At 40.6% G+C, this 23,541-nt stretch overlaps 2 protein-coding genes across 2 annotated transcripts; both read right to left on the reverse strand.

The window, feature by feature from the left end:
• Window positions 1-673: 673 nt before the first annotated feature.
• Window positions 674-10,169, reverse strand: LOC148361205 (uncharacterized). The gene is made up of 6 exons (XM_088341939.1): window positions 9,934-10,169; window positions 8,041-8,175; window positions 5,728-6,668; window positions 4,825-4,996; window positions 4,644-4,736; window positions 674-3,295 (listed from the first exon to the last, which is right to left on the reverse strand). The coding sequence occupies exons 2-6, from the start codon at window positions 8,171-8,173 to the stop codon at window positions 2,628-2,630; spliced, it is 2,007 nt and encodes a 668-aa protein (XP_088198065.1). The 5' UTR covers window positions 8,174-8,175; window positions 9,934-10,169; the 3' UTR covers window positions 674-2,627.
• Window positions 10,170-11,140: 971 nt separating this feature from the next.
• LOC148361206 (uncharacterized) lies at window positions 11,141-23,286 on the reverse strand. Its single transcript, XM_088343093.1, has 8 exons — window positions 22,997-23,286; window positions 19,568-19,687; window positions 17,440-17,624; window positions 16,253-16,345; window positions 16,010-16,154; window positions 13,811-13,911; window positions 13,242-13,497; window positions 11,141-12,924 (listed from the first exon to the last, which is right to left on the reverse strand). Exons 1-8 carry the CDS (start codon window positions 23,236-23,238, stop codon window positions 12,849-12,851), a joined length of 1,218 nt encoding a protein of 405 aa, XP_088199219.1. The 5' UTR covers window positions 23,239-23,286; the 3' UTR covers window positions 11,141-12,848.
• Between the last annotated feature and the right edge of the window lie 255 nt (window positions 23,287-23,541).

The raw sequence follows: 23,541 nt of genomic DNA on the forward strand, positions 1-23,541 counted from the left end.
TTGTTTAAAAATCGTTACATCTTGAAGTTAAGCGTGTTTCTGTTCATTACCAAATATAAATGAAATTACTTTAGTGTTTCAGTTCAAAGAAAAATAAATGAATAAACATTTACAACTTATGAAAGTCATGCTGCGTTCAAAAATATAGAACCTTACGACTTATCTTGAAAAAAATACTGCAATTTATCACATTTCCCTCGGTTTTAACAGGGACATATAGCCTTCATTCATTCATTATCTGCACTGCTTATCCTCAGAAGGGTCACGGGGTTGCTGGAGCCCATCCAAGCTATCTTCGGGCAGTAGGCAGGGGACACCCTGAACTGGTTGCCAGCCAGTTGCAGGGCACACAGAAACAGACAGTTTGCTCACTTATTCACACTTGGGGACAATTCGGACCGGCCAATTAACCTGACATGCATGTTATTGGAATGTGGGGGGAAACCGGAGTGCCCAGAAGAAACCCACGCAAGCCCGGGGAGAACATGCAAACTCCACACAGGAGGTTCGATCTCATGACCTCAGAACTGTGCCGCACACGCGCGAACCACTGCTCCCCCATGTTGTCCTATAGACTTCATATTATTACATAATTTGATTCCTACAGTTCAGCGTGACCAATGAGACAAGGAAGATTTTACCTAAAGAATGACACTTTTCTCTTGCATATTTTCATATAAATATCTGTTTTATTGATTGCTTTGAAAACCCTTTTAGAGTTGGCCTTCAGATGGCTGAACATGTCAACCATAATTGTATTTGCAAGCCTATTAAGATACTATTAGGGTAAAAACATAACACTAAGGCAAAATCGATTTTGGGCATACACAGATCATGTTGCTTTATCACTATGCGCGATTTTGTACTTTGAAATAGATGCACTCTCGTATGGCAATTAGAAAATACTAAATTGGAGTACAGTAGCTACAGTAGCTGACATCACACACTTAAAATACTTATATCATGATCATATCCTAAAAAAAGTGAAAGTGGGAATAGGTCACATAGTCACACAGAATCTATTAGCACTACTAGTGTCCACTGGGGAATATGTTTGGTAAATAGCATAACTATCATGTGTTTTGTTTGAGACACAAGTTTAGCATTTTGCTTAAATAACACATTAAAGCTACTGTGTACTAACAGAAGTACATTCATTTCTTACAGACTGAGAGCTAGCAAACTCACTCACACCCTCTACTTCATGTAACTTTCAACTTTCGTCATAGGACAATTTACTTTCGTGCAAAAGCCTCAGAGCTATCTTAAATAGATCACCGCTGTTGCGCATAAAGAAGCAGTTTGGGTGTATGGCTGAAGAGAAAATAATCATCATGACACTGGGAAAAAACATTTGGGTTTGGTTTAGAACCTTATTTCTTTTTAAATACATTTAAAGGTGTTGAACAAAACCAATATTAATATTTATCAGTAATTTATGAGCCCAAAACTTAAAACTGTTTATGTTCAATACGAGTACTCAACTCCTTAGTTATTACAATACCAAGTGCGGGTACTTTACCTATACACCCAATTATAACAGATTTTTTTAAACATAATACAAATGAAATTGACATTTTCTAGTGTGTTGTCTGTTTTTTATTATCATCAGAGAAGATACCAGTCTAAATTTAAAGGTAGTGTGTTTAGTTTGAGGTGTCATACAAAGTTAAGTAAAAAAATGTATCTATTAAGTATGTGTAGACAATTGCCAACTGAGTTCAACACCCCTATTTGCCTCAATAATATTGAAATTTGATCAGGTTATTATTGATGCTTTTCTTTTTAAATGTGTTGCAGCATAACTGCAGTTAATGCTTTATGGCCATCAAATAGTTATTGAGGGTTGGATTAATTCAGATGTAGCATCCCTGAAGGCCTAGGTGTGAAATCCAAGGCCCGCCACTGGGTATCAGTAACTATTGCATACCTGTCAATCTCAGCCAATCACTTCCCTTATTAAGGATTGCATTTACCCTAATTAAGAGATATTATTCTCATATTCACAACGTCGCACCTATTTACTCACAGCAAGACAGACTATGTAGAATAATGCGACAATATCTATGATGACGTTGTGGTCTGCTGCCAGGGACCAAAATGATCAGAATTAGGGCCAAAATGGGCGAGACGAGATAGGTGTTACAAAAATAAGACATTTTTTTGGGGGTTAAACATTTTTTAGACAGTGTACACAATTTAAAATGATCAAAAAAACGTATAAAATAGAGGGAGAATGTATAAGTTGACAGGTATGGTATTGATTAATACTCAAGAGCTGTGCATTGGTATTGATTTGTTTTGTTGAGCCATAATTGTTACCTCCAATTTGAAGGTGGTTTCTTTGGACCCACACGATGTTCTCAGACGAAGTACATTTGTTCAGAACTAACTGCCCGATTTTCAAAACTGTACTCACATCGATTTATTTGTTCCTACGAGATCATTCTTCAATCATTCTTATTGTGTTTTTATTAAACCTCGTTCGAAATAGCTTTCCTACATAATTTCTTTCATGGATTCTTCCCTTTCAGATGTGGTGTGTGACAACAATGGTGCTTAACAGCTGGCTCTACATTTTAAAAAGACTCCTCTAGCTCATCCTCTTCATCCTCAACCATTCTACTTCAATCGACATTAGAGTCCGACAAATCTTCGTCGCCCCCGCTGCAGCCGGACTCCTCCTCCACCTGCAGCGTGTTGTGCTTGCGTTTGTGGAGTCGGAGGCTCTGCGAGCGGCTGAAACCCCGCCCGCACACGTCGCAGCTGTACGGCCTCTCGCCCGTGTGCAACCTTAAATGATTCTTAAGGCTTGAAGAACGTGTGAAGGTCTTGTCGCACTCGGGGCAGTTCAGCTTGTCCCCAAAGTGTGTTTTCTCGTGCTCCCGCAAGCGTCCCGACTGATTGAAGCTGCGCTCGCAAAGGGAACAATGGTAGGGTTTTTCCCCCGTGTGGGTCAGCCGATGTCGGTTCATGGCGCCAGAGTGGGCGAAGCACTTGCCACACTCAGGGCAGGAGAAGGGTTTCTCTCCTGTGTGGATCTTTATGTGACCCTTCAGCTGACCCTTCTGGGTGAACTGCTTTCCGCACACGGAGCACTGGTAGGGCTTCTCTCCCGAGTGGATCCGCATGTGGATTTGGAGCGCAGACATCTTGTGGCAGTCTCGGCCGCACAAGCCGCAACAGAATGAACTTGCAGTCCGGTTGTTGCTTTGCTGATCCTTCACTGGGGAAACTGGAGAGATGATTTTGTTGCAGCCCAACGAATCATCGTCGTCACTATCTATTGGAGGTACTGGGGATACATCATGGCAAGGGTTACAAAACAAACTTGATACTTTTGACTAGGGTTAGGCGGATTTCACCAAATATCGATATTCTAGATACTAAGCAAGTACGTGGATCAGATTGATACTATTGTCCTGGGATTGATACTTTGATCATCCCCAAATTGCTGCTTCTATTCTTTTATTGCACTAATTTTATAACTCGGGCCAGTCTCTAAGCACCTTTTTAAAAATAATTTTTGCCTATTTTTCCTGACAGTGTTATCTTATTTTTTTCTTTACAGTCTTTATCACATGCTTACCCTGAAGTGCCATGTCTAATCTCGTAGCATATAACATTTCACAACGCTGATATCAATGACAATAAAGATAATTCAAATCAGATTGTGCAGCTCTTCTATCACCCATGCCCTCTCCAACTAGGCTAACAAGATTATTTTTTTCAATGATTTTGACATTTCCAGGCAAAACGCATCATATCGGTATTGATTAATACTACCCTTATTCATCTGCATCTGATCCATTCCAGAATATCCAAGAATCAGGGGAGCTGCTTTCTAACGGATTCAGCTCTTCCGCAGGGGCTTAGAGAACGGATTCTTCTACACTTTGACAGAGGTATATTTCAGGGCATCAGGGCACACATTGCAAATGAACTAATTGTTAAAGTGAAAATAAATATGTAAAAATGTAAATGAAAAATTCAAATAAAATAGTTGAAATAAACCCCCTAATAACCAAAAATATAAAAACAAAGATAAAATGGTACAATAGTAATCAAATATCAAACCGGAAATCAATTGTTCTGCACCAATTAGTTTAACTCGAATAACATTTTAGATGCAATTCAGCCTGACAATGTCAACGGGATTAAATAATTAAATGTGTCTGCAGAGCTGTTTATCTTTTGTCTTTACATGTATTTACAAGTTGCCATTTTTATTTATGATAATTTGCATTTTCCTATTGATATAAAGTGGGACCTCGCTACTTCGCGCTTCGATGTTTGTGGATTCAGAGCTTCGCAGGTCTGAAAAAATAATAAAAATAGAATAAAATAATATTTTTTTTTTAAAAATCTGCATTTTTTAAAGTGCGCCGCTACTTCGCGGATTTTCACTTATCGCGGGTGGTTTTGGTCCCCATTAACCGCGATAACCGAGGTCCCACTGTACATTATTAGTTGTCTATACACACCCTTCGAGTGTTGAACAAGAGTCACTAACCGACCACGTACAGACACACACGTCCATTTTTACGGGGGTTGCAGTGAAAGGGGATGTTTAATATAACCATGAAATAAACATGACTTGAATGACCCCCCCTTTGTAAACATTATGCAAAAAATGTGCTTACTGCTTATAACGTCTTGGGTATCTTTTTGTATTTCTTCCTTCAACGGAGATACAATTTTGTCTTGAACTGGAGAATCGATAACCAATACTTCATCTGCACCAACATTAAGGGAAACACAGCAGAACAAGTAAGAATATTTAAAATCATCCACAATAAATCTGTAAAAGGAATTTCCAATTACCACACAAAGGTTTCTCCTCTTCTTCCTCTTTAACGACTATGCTCACGTGCGGACTGGAAACCTCTGGCTCCACCTCATTTGGGGTACTATCAATTTCAGCCGCTTGGCCGGAGTCAAAGTCCTCTGACGAGGAAGAGGTCTGAGTACTTGGTGCAGCTTGAATGTCAGAAACCTTGAAAAATAACAGAAAACAAAGAAAGTTAGCTATAATATTTACAAGAGAAACATTTGACTACCTTGAAGGAACTAAACTGAATATTTAAATAGAAGTTATCAGGATTGGACCAACACAAGACACAGCCCCCTTAAGTTTTATTTCGGCACAGTGGTAAATATTTTGGCGGATTTTAGTAATCGACATGAGACTCGGTGGCAGTTGCTCTTTTGAATGGGCACGCGATCAGAAAACCCGTGACCAGGGTAATTTGGAGGAGAGCTGAAAACTGCGCAGTCGGGTAAACAGCTTCAGGTGCGCGAGAGAACATCGCCGTTGGCGTCTGCAGCCAAAGGCATGGACACCAAATATCCCAAGCGAGTGTGCGCTGGGTTTAACATTATATCTAAAATATAAACAAAAAGATTTGTTTTGTATTTTCTCCTTTTTTATGTATAAAACGTATTTTGTGCAGAATGCTGAATCGATAACCGTTGTAAGCAACATTATCTCCAAAAATAGCTACGTATTTGCAGAATACCAACACCTAGTATTGGTACTCATCCCTCATCAAAATTAGTAATGAGATCCCCAATACATTGTAATTGTTGAGTCTTGAAGTGTTGAGACCACATAATGATCAGGGACCAGAATAATGTGTTTATTTTTCAACAATCTGTGGCATGGAAATAAAATCTAGACTCTAAAACTCTAAAAAGTTGTTAAAGATGGTTGTTTCAGCTATTCACCTCGGTGCTGAAGTGTGTGTTGACCTCTGGGTCTCTCTCCAAAGCCACCACCGCTATTGTTTCTCCCGTTAAGACTCCGTTCTTAGCCTGCGTGCATGACTTCCTGTGGTTCCTCAGTGTGCCTGACAAAGAAAAGTGCTTCCCACAGTCACCGCAGGTGTACGGCTTTTCTCCTGTGTGGATTCGGCTGTGCCTCCTCAGCTCACCAGGCGCTACGAATGACTTGTTGCATTGCGTGCAGCTGTATGGCTTCTCGCCCCTGTGCGTGCGCATATGAGTGGTAAGCGTCCATTGTTGCGCGAAGGTCTTGCCGCAGTCCAAGCAGTGGTAGGGTGTGATTCCGGTGTGGAGGCGCTCGTGCCGCACCCGCGTGCCCGACAAGGCGAACCTCTTTTCACAAAAGGAGCACTGATAGGGCCGCTCGCCCGTGTGAGTCCTCTGGTGATCCCGCAGCTCGGCGGCCGAGTTGCAGCTCTTGTCGCAGTCCGAGCAGGGGAACTTTTTCCTGGTGAAGCCGGCTACCACCTCAGAGTGCATAGCATCAAGGTGTGTTTTCAGGTGCCAGTGGCGGGAGAAGCTTTTCAGACAAATGGAGCAGTGATATGGACGCTCGCCCGTGTGCGTCCTCCGGTGCAACCGCAGCTCGCCCTGACTGGCGAAGCGTTTCTCGCAGAAAGTGCACGGGAAAGGCTTTTCTCCTGTGTGGACCCTCTCGTGGATCATGAGAAGGCCCTTTTCAGGGAATCTCTTGTCACACATGGAGCAGGGGAAAGGTCTCTCTCCTGAATGTGTGCGCAGGTGGCGCTGAAGTTTGGAAGCGAAAGGGAATTCTTTACCGCACACGGAGCATGTGTGAAACGAGGACAGTTTTTCATTCTCGCTTTGATTGAACACCCTTGTAGAGGGTTCTGTGGCTCTGCTGCCCAAGCTCATGTGCTCTCCTGGATGGAGAAAAAAAGACAGACCGGGGAAGTGAGCCGGTTGACATGAATAGCCTTTTCTTAACAATACCCAGGTTTCGAACGCGTTTTCCATGACCAAAGTCAAGCACTTTCAAGGGCAATTTTTCCAGTACCTACAAAGGAAGAAATCCACCGCCAATCAAAATAATGTTTTTTGTTGATGTTGTTGACTTTGACGACTAAAATAAAGTCGCTATCTTGCTACTAGCACATACTTTGTGCTATTTTGAGATGTTCCCATTTATGATCTACAATTTGTGGGGGTCAATGGGCTGCTATAAACTGAATTCTGCTTTAATAATGCACGTGCAGTTTGGCTACGCCACACTTGTTTACAAAAACGAAAAGGGCTCTATAGGTGTTGGGTAATAATTGAGTTCAATAGGAAGACTAAAAGAAATAAAAAAAACTATGTACAAATGACCCAAATTTTGAGTCATTTTTATCATATTGATTGCTCCAAAGCAGAGTGCATTCAATCTTAGAGACTGATGATCTTTTTCTTTTTTCAACTTATTTTAATTTATATTTTGTGTGTTTTTCGGGAGTCTACTAAAGGTGTCTACTAAATTGGTTAAAATAGAATTGTAAATAGTTGTTTTATTTGCATGTTATCATTTATTCAGTACAGAGTTAAAATTTTCAATTTTTATTTTATTGTTTTGCATTTTCAGGGATTTTGTGTTGTTGTTTGACTTTAAATCCGTTCAGTGTCTAAAAATTGGTTTGTATTTTACAAATCTTTTTGTAGATATGTGAATATTTCTATTTATGTTTAATGTGTTTGTCAGGATTCCTCTGCAAGACATACGCAATTACTAATTCCTTACTTTGGTGCATAATGTTTTATTACTATCGATAATATATCACTAAAACACAACAGATCTGAATAGCCGTTTGGGAGCCGAAAGAGCCGAGCAAAAAAAGCCACTTTTCTACGAAGAGCTGTCCTTTTGGTGCAACCATTAGGGGGCGGCGATGCTTCAAATGACAACAATTTCAAGCATTTTCAAGTACTTTACCCAAAATTTCAGCATTTTCCTGAACTTGAAAACACAACATTAAAATGCAAGCATTTTCAAAAATTTCAAGCACCCATACCAACCCTGAATACTTGTTTTGTGGCTTGTTATGTTTTTCCATTACACAAAAAGCGTTAATTTTACTTTGGTTTTAGTTCTATACCTTTGGCACAAAGTAAATGCAAACACGAGCCATGTGTAACATGCTTTGGTTGCCAATTTGTACATTTGCCTAATTATATTAAATATGATGTGATATATTCATTAATACATGAATTTACTTAATTTTCTTGTGATTGCGATTGATGGGGAAACAGTTATTGACTCACGGATATCAGACAAATCCACTTCCTCCCCATCTGAATTGATCAGACAACCAATATCTTGCTGCTGTTTCTTCTGTTCATCTTCAGTCAACATGTGCTCAGAGGATCCAAAGAGGTCAGGACTCTTGGAGCCCATATCTGTTAAAAAAAATAAAATAAAATAAAAATAATACAATTATATATATATATATCAAAGAGGGACACATTTTAAATGGCTTACTAGGGTAAATATGAATGGAACAAGATATTATCCCTTGAGAAATTGTGTTCTTCGCAGGCAAAAGATGCACAAAATTTATTTATCATTTTAAAGTACCAATTACAGGTATTGGCAACTATTTGGATTACAACTTTTGTTATGGCATTGGTAAGCACAACGGTCACCAAAACCAATATTGTCTGCCTTATAGTGGCCATTTAGAAATCAGCGACACGAAAATAATGGAAACATAAATTCTCAATGAAAGAAATGCAACGTTAATGGTGGGGTGCGTAGTTTGAGGTGTCCAGAAAGAGTTTAAAATTACATATTTTATCTATTAAGTGTGTGGTAACGATGCCCAACTGAGTTCAAAAGGCCTTTATACATATTTTTTCCACCACGCCTATCTGCTTTCATCCTACTTTTATCATCGGTTTTCCGTCTATGAAGCGCATTAGGCTGGAGGGAAGGAGGCGGAGGGTGTAGTAATATCACGAGAGTGGTTGAGTTTTTCTTTAATTGTGGGATGAAAATGGTGAAAGTAAGAAAAAACAAAATGTTTCAAATGCAGTCCAAATGCCAACCGAAACCCCCAAAAAGATGAAAAAGGAAGAGTTTATTCAAGCACATCTAAGAATTTCACATACTTGCACGCGCAACAAAAGAAGATGCAAAGATGATTTCAGCCAGGAGAAAATTGATTATTTTGAAGTAACAAACAACACCTTTAGAGAAAAATATCTTATTGGGAACGAAAGGTTGTTCTTTGAAAATATATGTTTGCCGAGGAATATTATGTTTTGATAATATCCGTAGTGGCTGAGTATCAATGGCTACTCAAGATTTGGACTGATGATTTACTGCAAAGCCACTTTCTCTTTTTTTAAATCTTGAGAGCATGATTTCTTAATCAAGATGCTCATTTAAACTATTTAAGTTTTCTCAAATTTCCAGGGCTTATTAGACCACATTACTTTTCTATAGGTATGAAGTGGGCTTTTAAATCTCAACTTTTGAAAGAAAGGCCTGGGGGGCATTTAAAAGAAAGTCGTATATTTCAAGTCATGGAAAATGGTTCACAGACTAAAGTTGTCTCTTAAGGGGATTTATATAAAATGTTTCAAGGTGTATCCTGGCAGGCCCCTTTTTAACCAGTGCCTCCTTGTTGGAAGTCATCCATTGTGACGCTCAAGGACACCTCAACAGGGAGGATGCTTTTGTTCAGAAGGGGTTGAGAAACTAGCAACGCCCTCACAAAAATCGGTAATCTAACATACAGAGGGGAAAATACCATGATCAGCTATTTAATAAAGTCTGGAGTGTGGTTATTTGACGTTCTCTAACCCTAACTCATGCTTTTCCACTGCTACTCCTGAGAGTTACCCAGCTAGCTTAGCATGGCTAGCCCATTGGGACTGTTGATTTTGACAGCATTGGCATACGCTGTATATAATAATATGCCTAATTTAAATCACGTTAAGAAGGTTACCATGGATACTAAATTGTTTACTACCATTGGGCATTTAGTTCCTCAGTAATTTAGCCGACAGATTAGCGTTTGGGACAACAGCATTTAATGAGGGGATACATTTTTTTACGTTAAAATTATTCGACAACATCGAGAAAATATTAACAACTTGTTTTTTTTAAATGGCACACACAAACAAACCTCATTAATCTGCCTGTGCACCAACCTGATGGTAAATGTCTTCCTTCCAGGTTCAAAAAGGTAGTTGCACTCAAAAAGGTCTATTTGAAGAGAGTAAGGATCAATTGTTCAGCCTTTTGCTCACATATTCTCCAATCTTTTGCAAAGTTATTGGATAAGGTCAAATTTGGGACTGTATTTCTATAACAAGCATGGTAAAGTTATTTAAATCGGAGATTAGATTTTTTTCCAGGTCTTGTTGCTTCGCTCAGTAAGCAACGTGGTAACTTCCGGTTTTACTTCATAATAAAAGTCAGAGTGGGTTTCGTTTTGAATGTTATTTGTAATACGTTTCATAGCAAAACCTACTAAATATACCTTATGAAAACATGAACTATTTATGTAGAGATTTGTAATTACTTTTAATTTATCATTTTGTACTTCTTACACTGTTCAAATCCTAATCTTGAATGTTTTTAAAATGAACGTCAGATGTTTATTCTAATTGCCAGTTTTTACACCCCAAAACATGAAATACCATACCTCTCAAGTTATGCGATTTCCCCGCATTGTAAAGTTTTTGATCATTTAAAATTGTCTACGTTATATAACAAAAACATGTATTAAATTGTTTTTTATATACACGGTGGCGCAGTGGTTAGCACGTGTGCAGCAGTTTTAAGGTCATGAGATCGAACCTCCTATGTGGAGTTTGCATGTTCTCCCCGTGCTTGCGTGGGTTTCCTCCGGGCACTCCAGTTTCCTCCCACATTCCGAAAGTATGCATGTCAGGTTAATTGGTTGGTCCAAATTTTCCCTAGGTGTGTATGGGCGAGTGAGTTATCTGTCCCTGTATGCCCTGCAACTGGCTGGCAACCAGTTCATTGTGTCCCCGGCCCACTGCCCGAAGATAGCTTTGATGGGCTCCAGCACCCCCCGCCACCCAACTGAGGAAAAGTGGTGCAGATAATGGATGGATTTGTTTATAAATACTTTGAGTGGTACAAATAATATGCAACACTAATTTTACTGCAAGTGGGGATAGAACCAATACGCGAAAAGAATTGTTCGTTATCTGGTAAATTAAAAAAAATTGTATTACACAAATTATCTTTGTTTTTATTCTTTATAATCTGTCTTACAGTGAGTAAATAAATGCCGGGATGTGTTTGTAAGATGTATTATCGCTTAATAAGGGGAATGAAAATCATTAATAAGGCTCAAATTACTGTGACACAGTAAATCATTCAAACTTCCTTTAAAAACAATTGTTTAATTGGGAACATGAGAATCTCGGTACAGTAGTATTTTTGACAGTGACAACAAAGATAAAGTTTTCTTCTCGATAAATTGTTCAAACCAGTGGAGACCTCCAAAAAAGATAGGTTTGTACCACAGGGAATAAAAATATCACACATATAAACATTTCCACGACTTGGATGATCTGTTGAACAAATAGACCGCCCAATCGTTATTAATTGTTCATCACTTTTAGTTTTGGTCTTCCCAAAAGTGTCAATATCGGTTTTGGTTTCTTGCAGTGTCTGAAATTCTTGACAAAAAGTTACTGGACACCAGGGCAGATAACTTTGAAAAGTTGCCAGCCCAGCCATAGAGTTGCCTGCCCCATTTTTCACAACTTGAAACACAATAAGACGACTAATCGCAAAAAACCCATTGTTGAAAAATATCAAAGATTGATAATCAGAATATATAACAGAACAACATTTTAAAATTAAGTTTATTATAAATCTCCTTATCACATTCATTGCATGTATATGACATCCCTGTTTTCCATCTGCCATCAGTATCTACCTGGATTTACTCATCTTCATTCATGCAAGGTTTGCGTTGCGTCGTCTGCTACAAGCCACGTGAACTCCTCTTTCCGCGATGCTTTTAATGTACGTTTACATTTTGTAGCGTCATCAATTTTGTTCGCTTCTTTTGAATATTTCTTCTGTGGCTGTGGTTTTGGCTTGAGTCCTAACCACTCATCCATTTTTCTTGTTTTCTCTGTGCGTCTACTTTGGAAAATGATACGTAAATGCCCGACTTTAGAACGCTCGGGAAAGTCCGGAAGCACGAAGTTATTCGATGCAGGCTTCTGAGTGGCTGCCGAGTATGCAAATTTCCAAACAAACCGAAAACCGAACGAAGACTTTGAAATCAAAAGAAAGCAAACGTTTGATTTAAAAAAAAAAAAAAACCTTTTGCTTTTTTTCCTTGAGAAAGTTGTCGGTCACCCGGGCGGAGAGGTTTTGAAAGTTGTACGCCCAACGTAAAAGATGCACGCCCCGGGCGTCCGGGCAGACGTTATTTCAGACACTGTTTCTTTCCATGGCTCTTTTTATGTCTGTTTAAACTTCCACAATAATAAAAGGCCTTTCCGCATGTCACAATTGAATGGTTTCTCTCCAGCATGAACTCTCAAATGCACTTAAATTACGTCTTCCTCAAAAAGCTTTTCTCGCAGAGGGAGTACCAATAACGCCACTCCCCACTTTGAGTCATGAGGTGAATTAGGAGAATGAAACCACAGAAAAAGGGTTTTACATTTCCTGCACCTCTTTCTACCGCTGTGCTTCCGCTTGTCCAAGAAGAGATTGAAATGAAAGACTTGTCACATAAGTCACAGGAAATACAAGGCGCCCCGGGTGAACGTGACTATGGCGATTTAAGTACAATTCGATTTTGAATGACTTATTGCAGGCGAACAAGAGAAACGATTGGTCTGACTCCTGCAATGTTTTTCCTGTTGCTCTTTACGAGGGAAAGTCCATTCCACACTCCGCTCACAAATGATGTGGCACAGATGATTTGGCAATGGAACTCTAACTCTTTGTTATTTGCTTGAATAATCATAGATCATCTCCTCCAAGAGCGGTGAGTGGCAAAATGTCAGGCTCACCAGAAAGTACCTCTGTCTCCTACAGTTCATGATAGTTGTGGAGCATCAGATCATAACTTGAGGTTTTTGTTCTGTGATTGATGTTTCTCCGAAGATCTTTTAACACTTTTGGGCCTCTTGTGAACCCTGAAACACAACCAAACAGTTTACAGCTTGAATCTTTCACCACAGATACAATCCTATAAAAAAACATTAATATTTCAAAGGACTGAAAGAAAAATCTTATCCAAGAAAGTAATGTGGACGCGTGTCATGGATTTATTTATGAATCACATTTCTGATTGCTGATATACCTTTTTGTCTGATTGTCTTTTTTTCAAATTCTAAAAAAGACATTGACAAACTATTTGAGGCACGTAAGTAAAAATCACCAACTTTGATGAGCTTACAAACTGTCCTGAAGCATAGGTGGGTTCCGATTTAAATCAAAGAAAAAAACTTACCGATCACAATTGCCTTTTACGTAGTCTGGATCAAAGTCCTGCTCTGATGTGATGTCAGCTTGAGGTGACATATAATAATCTTCACCAGAAGATTCTTTTCCAGGGTAGTCCTCATTTTCTGATGTCTTGCCAGATCCTTGGTAAATGCAAGGTTCAATGTAACTGTTGTTGCTTTCCTCTGCTTTATTCTTCAGGATATCGTATAGGCCAACAGTCACCTGTGAGATTTTCAAGGCCATTGTGCAGTCTGATTGTCCTAGGGCAAAAGACTAAATAATTTATTTTGCAAATATTGTTGGAAGGTACTGTACAGAAGACAATTGAAAGCTACTGGTTCTATAAATGCAACAAACTTTTATTTTTTGCTGTCACAGACGATAAATTAGATTTATTTTTTTTGCCGTTATGGGTCAACTAATCAAAAAGCATTGGTAATAACTGTGAGAAGATACTAGCATGGTTTTTAATTTTCATTAGGGATAATTTTATTGTTTTCACTTAGACAAAAATGAAACAGACATGGATCTAAGATGCAGTTTAAGATGTTGACACTCAGGTTTAATTGTTACCATGAACTAATGGGGGTTCTCCAAGTGATGATAATGTCTTGTCTTCCTTTTTTGTCGGTAAGAAACATCGCTTCAAAGATGTTTTAGGCTTTTGGGAATGCCTGAAATGCCAAAACATGTTAATCATCAGGAGCCTCTTACCACCTTCAAAACAAGTAAAACACAATATTAATGGCACTAATACAAGCGGAGGGGGGGATGTGTCATTTTTATCAGTTCAAATCCAAATCATTCAATATTGACCACAGCAGACACAGAAACAGTCCATGAAAAATGGATGCTCCTGCTATTCTTTCCAGAGCAGTTTAAAAGTAGCATGGACAAAATGTGTTCTAAAAATAATACAAGGGGTTGACTTTTTTTGAGAAAAAAAAAAGGTTCTCATAAAAATTAAGACTAAAATTGGGGTTGATGATGCTAACTCAATAAACCAGAATCTTCCAAATTCAAACTGAGTTTTTCCTAATTTGGCCAAAACTGTCATGATTACCGACGTGAATCACCTGTGCCCGCTCATTTGGCGCCAGCCACTGTGGGCTATCTGATTGGATCCCTGTGTCTTTTTAATTCCAGTCCTGTCGCTCTCCTTTTGTCAGTCTGTCTGCGAACCTCTGTTGATACAAGGCAAGCATTTTTTTTTACCCTGACTCCTGCCTGTCCTGTTTTTGCACCGTTTTTTCCACCTACCCATTCCTGATCTCCACGTTTGTCTCTGGCTACGACCTGTTTTGATCCCAAACATGTCTGCTTTCCCATCCTGGCTTACCACCCGTTTCTCACCACGACCAAGTTTTTGCTCTCCTTGTCCCGGCTACCAACCTGTTTTTTCTTCCCTGACACCGCCATCGCCCGCTAAGGAAGGTCCACTTCCGTATTCAGATCACAATCCGAGTGCGAGAGCGACTTGCTTCCCGCGTCCAGCGAACACTGGATAGTGGGCGCAGTCCTTCCTCTTTCTTTCAAATATCTTAAGCAAATCTAGCCCTTGAGTGGAGGCTTTTTTGTGGTGCTCACGTGAAATTAGAATATTGTGATAAAGTTGTTTCCTTTTTCTAATGCAATTAGAGAACACAATTCTCATACATTATGGATTCATTGGGAATCAACAGAAATGTTGGTAAACTTTTATTATGGTTTTCAATCTACCACATTTGTGTCACGGTTGCCCATGGCGCCCAATGGGCCCCGCCTGTTTGGCGCCAGCTGCGGCTCGTTGACTGATTGGCTACCCTCCTATTTAAGCTCAGTGCTCTCACTCACCCTTTGTCAGTCTGTCAAAGAACATCTGCACCCGCAAGACGTGGGTTTTGACTCTGTCTGGTTTCCTTCTTGTGTTTCCTGTCCAGTATCGCTCCTGTCTATTTTGTCCGGTTTAATATCGATCTCTACTTTTGTTCCCGGATATTTTTGTTCTGTTTGATATCGATCTCCAGTGTCTGGTAGCGTTCCCATCTAGTGTGTCCTGTTTAATTTCGATCTCCAGTGTCTGGTATCGTTTCCGTCTATCTCGTCCTAATTGTTATCGGACTCCAGTCTCCAGTGCCTGATATCAATCCTGTCTGTCCCGTCCTGTCTGTTATCGACCCCATCTGTCCGATATCTGCTCATGCAATTGGTATAGATCTCGTCGGCCTCTGGCTTCCTGTCATTCCACGCCAGACTGCTGCCTTACGTTTTCCGCCCAACCATCGCCGAATCACTGGCGTTTGGGTTAACGTGCATGACTTCCTCAATTCTTGTAAAATAAAGCTTGTGTGAGAAACCTCCCGCATCTGGGTCCTCCTCCTGTTCCGGTTCTTGACACATTTGTATAGTTTAATACTTTGAGAAAGGTATTTGAGTTGTAGCCATAATTAGCAATATTCAAACAATATAAGATTTGCAAACTGTTGATTTGTAATGAATCCACTATGTATTATGACAATTTTGACTTTTAGTTTTGTTACATAAAACAGAACTTTACCACAATGTACTTCTCGTTAAACATACAGTACTGGATTTCTTTTTAGACAATTTAACTGCATTTTTGCCTGTCGTTTTAGTTTGGGGAGGGATTTCGTTTTAGTTTTGGATGGTAATCTGTTGAAAACTCAATAAAAACTGAATTACAAATTCAATATTCAAATTTTCTAACACTGTCCGATAGATATGCCTCATGTATTAACTTATGAAAACTTAGCTACAGTAAACAAAACGTACCATTTACTAGTGTAAAGTAAGGTATCTGGAGCACTATCCTCCTCCTGCTTAATGATGACCGTAAAAGGTGTCATATCAGAATCGTTGATAGGTTCTTCTTTGATGAACAAGTGAGATCTTAAGAGATTCATGCAGTTTGAATGTCCTGGAGCAAAATAAACAAGTTCAGATTTTTACACAGCTCACATGAACGTCTCCCCAAAAATCTTATCACTGCCAATGAGGTATTCAGGGTAACAGAACCTTCTGAGTAGACCGGTTTGGATGGCTCCTGCTTTACTTCTGGAAACTGCTTATCAACGGGTTCCTCCTTAGGTTCTGACTTCATGGCTCCCTCTAAATTACACAAAAAAATGTCTTACTTTGCAGCAGGATTGGTATAGAACAAAATGACCCCAAGAGCCCATTCTTAGCAGTAAAGTAAATCTCTTTGGTAATCATGTGCTGATAATAACTTTGAAAAATCCAAAACCTGGGAAAAAATTTGGGGCAGTTGTTTAGTGAGACACATGAGCAACTAAATGTCATGATTGCTGATTCGGGGCACCTGCGAATGCCCCGTTGGCGCCAACAGCCCTGGTCGCTGATTGGTTCCCTGACTCTTTTCAAACCCCCGGCTTCCAAGAGGAAGCTGTCAGACCATCCAGTGAACCTATACTTTCAGCTAGACAAGCTCTGTACCTTCCGACAATCTCCTGCCCTGTTTTCTCTTGCCTGATACCTGTTGCCGACCTGTTTCTAGCCCCGTTTCTCCCCTGCTCTTCCGTCCCGGCCATCGACATGTTTTGCCCTGTTTCCTGCCTGATACTTGTTGCCGACCATTTTTCTGGAATCGTTACCGCCCTTGCTCCCCCGTCCCGGGTATCGACCAGCTTTCCTGCCGCCCACGACTATCCTCGCTTGACACGGAAGTGCCACTTCCGCGTTCCTGCCATCAGCTACCCGTGTCCGACGATCATCGGATCGTGGAAGCAAGCACTGCTCTCTTTCTCAATAAAACTGAGTAAAACCAACGCTATTGGGTCCTGTCTCCGTTTCTGGCCTGTGACACTAAAGATGAATCCAACCATTGTTTTAATAATAATCGATTACAATTGTATAGCGCTTGACTGAATTCTTAAAGACACTTTACATTGAATGCGTTATTTTATCCAAGCACACATTCACACTCTGGTGGTGGTAAGCTATATATACAGCCCTATCCTGATGAGGGTTTTTGCTGGTTTACGTCTACGTCAACTCCATTCACTTCAATATTAGCACATTTATTGGTAAATATCCAACAAAACAACATGCTGTTTGCCAGCTTGCGATTTGCATTTCTGGATTTGATACTCAACTTTGGAAATTGTGTTTTACTAGATTAAGATGTACTTCTAATTGTAGGCCTCAAGTAAATCAAAACTTACCATTATTTTTAAAAGTCATACCTGAACAATGTGTGTGTGGTCCAGACTGAGCAGGTATTCTCAAACGCTCTTCGGGTAATGGGCTACTTCCCTGCAGAAAACAATACCCAAGTTGACGATTTGCGTTCCTAATGAGGTCACTATTTGACTGCTTGCTTTTCCTTGGCATGGGAGGTTTTTGAGATGTTCTTGTGACATTGTCAGACCTGAAAAAAAACAAAGATATTTTTGAATCAATGCCAGAACTTGTTTGTATCATTTGAATGAGCTGAGAAACCTTTAACTAAAAACGTGACAATCTAGTATCAGAATTTTCCACCGGTATATTAGGAAGACTGATTTCATTTTTTGAAAGCTGGACATACGTGTCACGGTTGCAATGGGGCCCAATTGGACCGACCCGTGTGGCGCCAGGTGCAGCTTGTTGACGGATTGGCTTCCCCACTATTTAAACCCTGTCCTGTCAATCCCCGGTTTACAGTCCGTCTGCGAACCTCTGTTTTTCAAGGCAGGCCTTTTTTCGACACCTGACTCCCGCCTGTCCCGTTTTTGCTCCCGTTTGTATTCATCTAAGACCCGTTTTGATCTCAACCACGTCTGTTTTCCCGTCTCGACTTACGACCCATTTTTTATCCCGACCACGTCTACTCTCCCGTTCTGGCTTACGACTCGTTTCAAACCCCGACCACGTTTTTGCTCTCCAGTCCCGGCTACCGACCAGTTTTCCCGTACCTGACACCGCCATCGCGTGTTCGGATCACAAACAGAGTACGAGAGAGACCCGCTTCCCGCGTCGAGCGAACATCGGATCGTGGGCGCAGCCCTTCCTTGTTTCTTCAATATAACTTGTGGTAAAACGTTACGCAAGTGGGTCCTGTTTCCGTTCTGGTCCTGACAATACGTGTTTCAAAATGTTTTAACTGTTTTTAGGGTTTTTAGACAGGCTGTGACTGATTTGACTTGTATGTTGTGCGGTGTAGACACAAAATGTCACAATGACCATTCTCCTTACCTTATGAGTTGACAGCGAGAATGCAATCAATCATACATAGTTACAAAACAAATCTTGGAGTTGATACGAATGAGCGGGAAGACTTGAGCAAATGCTGATTTGTAATTTTCGTCTCTGGTTTAGGTTGTTACAATGGAATAACAAATCCGATTTTTACAGTTGTGATATTGTTAAGTGTGAGTTTTTACCTTTCTTGTGGCAACTCCAAGGTAATATTAGAGCGATGTCATACTCGTCAATGTATACATTTTCCCTGTATTTTATTTGTTTTTTTATCATTTTAAATTTTGTAAAAATTTGTGTACAGAAAAAAAAAGTCTTCTTTTTTTTAATCATGAAAATTAGTTCTGCCTGATTAGACTCTAATCCAGATGGTCGTAGATGGCTAATATGTCAGAACCAGAACAGGAAGAGGACCCAGATGCGTAACGTTTACAAGGAAAGCAAGCCACTCACGGGATCGGAGCGTGTTCGGAATGCGGAAATAAATCTCCCGGAGCGGGAGATCGTAGCGTGGTCAAACAGGAAAAAAGTGTCAATAGCCGGCGCGGGGGATCAGAGCGTGGTTGGCGGTAAAAAACGGGTCGTTAGCCGGGACGGGAAATCAGAACGTGGTCAGTGATCAAAAACGGGTCGTAGCTGGAGATAAATGGGGAATCAGGAACAGACGATTGGTATATGGATGAAAACACGGGACCAACGGGAGTCAGAGTCAAAGTGCTTGCCTAGAGTAAGCAGAGGTTCGCTGACAGACTGACAAAGGGCGAGTGAGAGCACTGATGTTAAATAGGACGGGGAACCAATCAGGTAACCAGCAGCAGCTGGCGTCAAACGAGTGGGCACAGGTGAGTGGAAGGAGTAATCAGGACATAATATTGTTGAAGTATTGCTGTGTGTAAATATGTGCCCTGTTGTGTTTTTTAGTTATATTATCGCTTAATGAAGGGAATTGCAATCATTAATAAGGGGATCGATTGGCTGAGGTTGACAGGTATGGGCTACATGGAAAAAAACAATAAGGTCGGAAATTTTACAAGTAATATATAAAAACGATTTGTGATCCATAGTACCAATAAAAAGAAAAAAATGTAAAAAAATAATAATAATTTAAAAAAAAAATACCAGTAATAAACTCACCCATCTGATTCCTCAGCACTCACAGAACTGGCATCTTGTGGAAATTCCTGGACTTGTTTTTTTGATGACCCAAGTGATTTTGAAGTACATGGACCATGTCCATGTTTGTTGCTTTCATAGCTACAAAGACGCACAGTTACTATGCTGATTATAATGTATACTATACAGAAGAATTTACAGGCAGCACATGTTATGATAAAAAACACTAACATTTCTTGAAGTTAAGTTTGTGATAGATACCCGAGTTTCTGAACACAAATTTAAATTGATCTGGACTGTATCTCCAGACAACAACAACAAGGTGACTTGTAGGTCGCCCTGACATCACATGTGATGAAAACCATGGAGCGGTTGCTGCTGCACCACCTGAGGCTACAGGTCCGTCACGCCACCGACCCTCTGCAATTTACTTACCAGGAGAAGGTGGGAGTGGAGGATGCTATAGTATACATGTTACACCGATCTCTCTCTCACCTGGATAGGGCTAAGGGGGCTGTGAGGATTACATTTTTGGACTTCTCCAGTGCCTTCAATACCATACAGCCTCTGCTACTGAGTAGGAAACTGACAGAGATGGGAGTTAGCTCACACCTTGTAGAATGGATTACTGACTACCTGACAGGCAGACCCCAGTATATGAAACAGGGGGGCTGTACATCGGACACTGTGGTTAGTAGCACAGGATCTCTGCAGGGGACCGTGCTCTCTCCGTTCTTATTCACTCTGTATACATCGGACTTTAAGTACAACTCTGAGTCCTGCCATGTGCAAAAGTTTGCCGACGACACTGCGATCGTGGGATGTATCAGAAATGGGCAGGAGGAGGAGTACAGGAAATTGATTCAGGACTTTGTCCGATGGAGCGACGCAAACCACCTGCACCTGAACACCAAGACCAGGGAGATGGTGGTGGACTTCAGGAGAACCAGAACTCACCCGGTTCCTGTAACCATCAAAGGAGAATGTGTGGAATTTGTTCAGACCTACAAATACCTGGGTGAGCAGCTGGACAACAAACTGGACTGGACTGCCAACACAGAAGCTCTATGTAGGAAAGGGCAAAGCCGACTTTACTTCCTCAGAAGGCTGGCCTCCTTCAAAATCTGTAAAAAGCTCCTGAAAATTTTCTATGAGACAGTTGTGGCAAGCGCCCTCTTCTATGCGACACCGTGTTGGGGAGGCAGCGTCAAGAAGAAGGATGCCTCTCGTCTCAATAAACTGGCTAGGAAAGCGAGCTCTGTTGTGGGCAAAGAGCTGGACAGCCTAACAACAGTAGCTGAGAGACGGGCACTGTAAAAGTTGCGGTCAATCATGGACAATCCATCGCATCCACTACACAGCATTATCTCCAGACAGAAGAGCAGTTTCAGCGAAAGACTGCTGTCACTGTCTTGTACTACGGACAGACTGAAGAGATCTTTTCTTCCTCATGCCATGAGGCTCTTTAACTCTACCCGGCAGAGTAAAAGACCACATTAAACCACACCACCTACATTGCATATTACCGAATTTTATTGCAATATGTACTCTGTGTAGCACTATTTAGATATTCTATATAACACGCTACAGTGGGCATTTGCACGTCACACTGGGTATTTGTATATTGTATTCCTTTTGCTTTATTATTGTATTGTTCTCAGCTCAGGGATGCTGCTGGAAATGTGAATTTCCCTCCGGGGATGAATAAAGTATCTATCTATCTATCTATCTCTGTTGTAACACGTGATTAATGATAATCATGCTTATTATAAAAATAACAACAAAATGTATATAAAATAGAGGGCGAAAGAGAAGTATTTCAGGGAAGTACAGTAAGACAGATTTAGGGCAGTAACTTTTTGGGTGGTTTGAAAACTGCCAAAATACATCATAAGCTTTAAGGCTTATTCAAAACACACTTAACAGGCTTTAAAAGAGCTGAACGGAATATGGAACTTTTTTTTTTACTCGCGGCAGCCATTTCCTGGCTTGTTTCATGATTACGTGTGAAAGTATGTGCATTTTTTAGATGCGCTTGAGTAAACTCTTTTTTTTATATAAAGGGCCAATCCTGCCATGAATAGAATTAGATGTAGGACAATAAAGAACATTTTTATTTTGTACTAATTGTATATTGTTGTTGTATTTTGTCATTTGATCAAAGCCCTGCAGACGGACCGACTGAGAGAGAGAGAGCAAGACGGAGAACAAAGGGTCCAGCACATGCAAGGTTTAAGCGGAACGACGAAGGCGCTGGACACAAATTCTTCTCAGCAAGATGCAGAATAATGCAGAGCAGGTGTCTTATTGCAGTACAGTATGAATGAATCTATGATATGATTCGATGTCGGAGACATCAAGTCAAGAGGTGCTGAATTATCTGTGTAAATCTTGGATGCTCCTGGCCCCCATTACCCCTCTCTTGCGCAGTTGAGCCAGCAAGCAGACCCGCCACAACGAGAAAGATTTCGCAAGAGCTGTGCAGTCGGTGTGGGACGGGACAACAGAACGTAGTCGTGGTCAAAAAGGATTTGTTGTTGAACAAATATAGACAATAAAAAAATTGCGGGGACAAGCATGACATCACTCCACCCAAATCCCATTCCTCCTACCTAATATGTTCCGACACGAACAGCTTTACTAAAAGAAAGATAAAAGCACCTAGTCGCAGTTGAAAAATTAGAGGGCCCTTAGAACTCAGTTGGGCATTGTTGAAAATTCTACTTTCAACTTTTTAAGGAGAACTCAAGCGACAACCCCACATTAGCATAAACATGCTCTTACATAACCCCTGGCAGTTTCGACGAAAAAACGAACACTCGTGCAACGTTCCGGTGCGCATTTATATTTATTTAGGAAGGTAAGCGTGAAAAGTTATCAGACTCGAGACCAATGGAAAATTTCTTTAAAAACGGGGTCGTTAAACAGGGATGTGAGGGAAACAAAATTATCACCTTACGAGGGATTTGTATCCTAATAAATGCAAGGGACTGGATTGCCCAACCAAACGTGCACTGCTATCGCAAAGTAGCGATGTTTGCAAACAGGGTTACCTGGCATAATTGTGGATACGCTCCTTGCAGGATTGATACTTTGTTTTCAGGGCCAGTTGGGGCTAAGCACGGGCTATTCATTTATATATCACAGCAAAAGATAATGTAATGGCTATTCTTGTTCGGAAATTACTATATTTTCGTCATTTACGCGCGTAATAATGCACGTGTAACTGCAGTGCTAAGATACGAGTTTATTAGGTTGTGCATACCGTAATTCACTATCTGGATAAACTATATTGGATCTCTCTAAATGATAATTTTTCTTATATTCCTACAGTCACTTGATGGTAGCGAGCAAGCTGCTATACACAACTGCCAGTGTTACCTGGATAGCTTCGAGCTAGGTGTTGTACTTGTCGTTATTTTTAGTGCAAAATGATTTCAAATATCTCACCTTTCAAGCAAATGTAGAGCAAATGATGTATCGCAGTTCATACCCAGGGCAGCTCTGAGCTTTCTCCATGGCTCAATGGCCCGTCCAATGCAAATTCTTGCTCTGTTCCTTCGTCTATCATACTCCAACCTTGTTTTTTTAGACTGAATGGAATAAATTCTTTTTTTCGTCTTTTGTGAAGTTTGGATCGGCGTTTGGGGTGGACTTGAAGCAGGCCTATCTTCACTTTCAGCATTTTCCATGATTGTTGAATGTAAGGATGCGTGGTTTGCGAACGTAACTTTAAAGTGAACCACGGGAGCTGGCTCACTTCTCTCACTCTCTCATATTGAAGGCGTATTTAATTGTTCAGTATGCGCGTGGTCGTCACTGTGTTTAGAGGCGTATGGAGGACCCATCCATCCATTATCTGCACCGCTTATCCTTAGTAGGGTCGCGGGGGTGCTGGAGCCGATCTCAGTGGGCAGGGGACACCCTGAACTGGTTGCCAGCCGGTCGCAGGGCACACAGAGACAGACAAGTCACTCGCTCATACACACCTTGGG

This window comes from Urocampus carinirostris, chromosome 8 (genome assembly GCF_059441175.1).
Source record: "Urocampus carinirostris isolate Australia breed hairy pipefish chromosome 8, RoL_Ucar_1.0, whole genome shotgun sequence".
Classification (NCBI taxonomy): Eukaryota; Metazoa; Chordata; class Actinopteri; order Syngnathiformes; family Syngnathidae; genus Urocampus; species Urocampus carinirostris.

What these genes read in the sequence shown, in the direction of transcription:
- LOC148361205 (XM_088341939.1), bottom strand. Translation starts at nt 8,173, where the DNA reads ATGGGCTCCAAGAGTCCTGACCTCTTTGGATCCTCTGAGCACATGTTG. An exon ending in ACACACACTTCAGCACCGAG is followed by an intron (nt 4,997 to 5,727) that starts GTGAATAGCTGA and finishes TTATTTTTCAAG; the next exon opens with GTTTCTGACATTCAAGCTGC. An exon ending in AGAGGAGAAACCTTTGTGTG is followed by an intron (nt 4,737 to 4,824) that starts GTAATTGGAAAT and finishes ATGTTGGTGCAG; the next exon opens with ATGAAGTATTGGTTATCGAT.
- LOC148361206 (XM_088343093.1), bottom strand. Translation starts at nt 23,238, where the DNA reads ATGGAAAATGCTGAAAGTGAAGATAGGCCTGCTTCAAGTCCACCCCAA. An exon ending in ACCACACACACATTGTTCAG is followed by an intron (nt 16,346 to 17,439) that starts GTATGACTTTTA and finishes TGTGTAATTTAG; the next exon opens with AGGGAGCCATGAAGTCAGAA. An exon ending in GTAAAAGGCAATTGTGATCG is followed by an intron (nt 12,925 to 13,241) that starts GTAAGTTTTTTT and finishes GTTGTGTTTCAG; the next exon opens with GGTTCACAAGAGGCCCAAAA.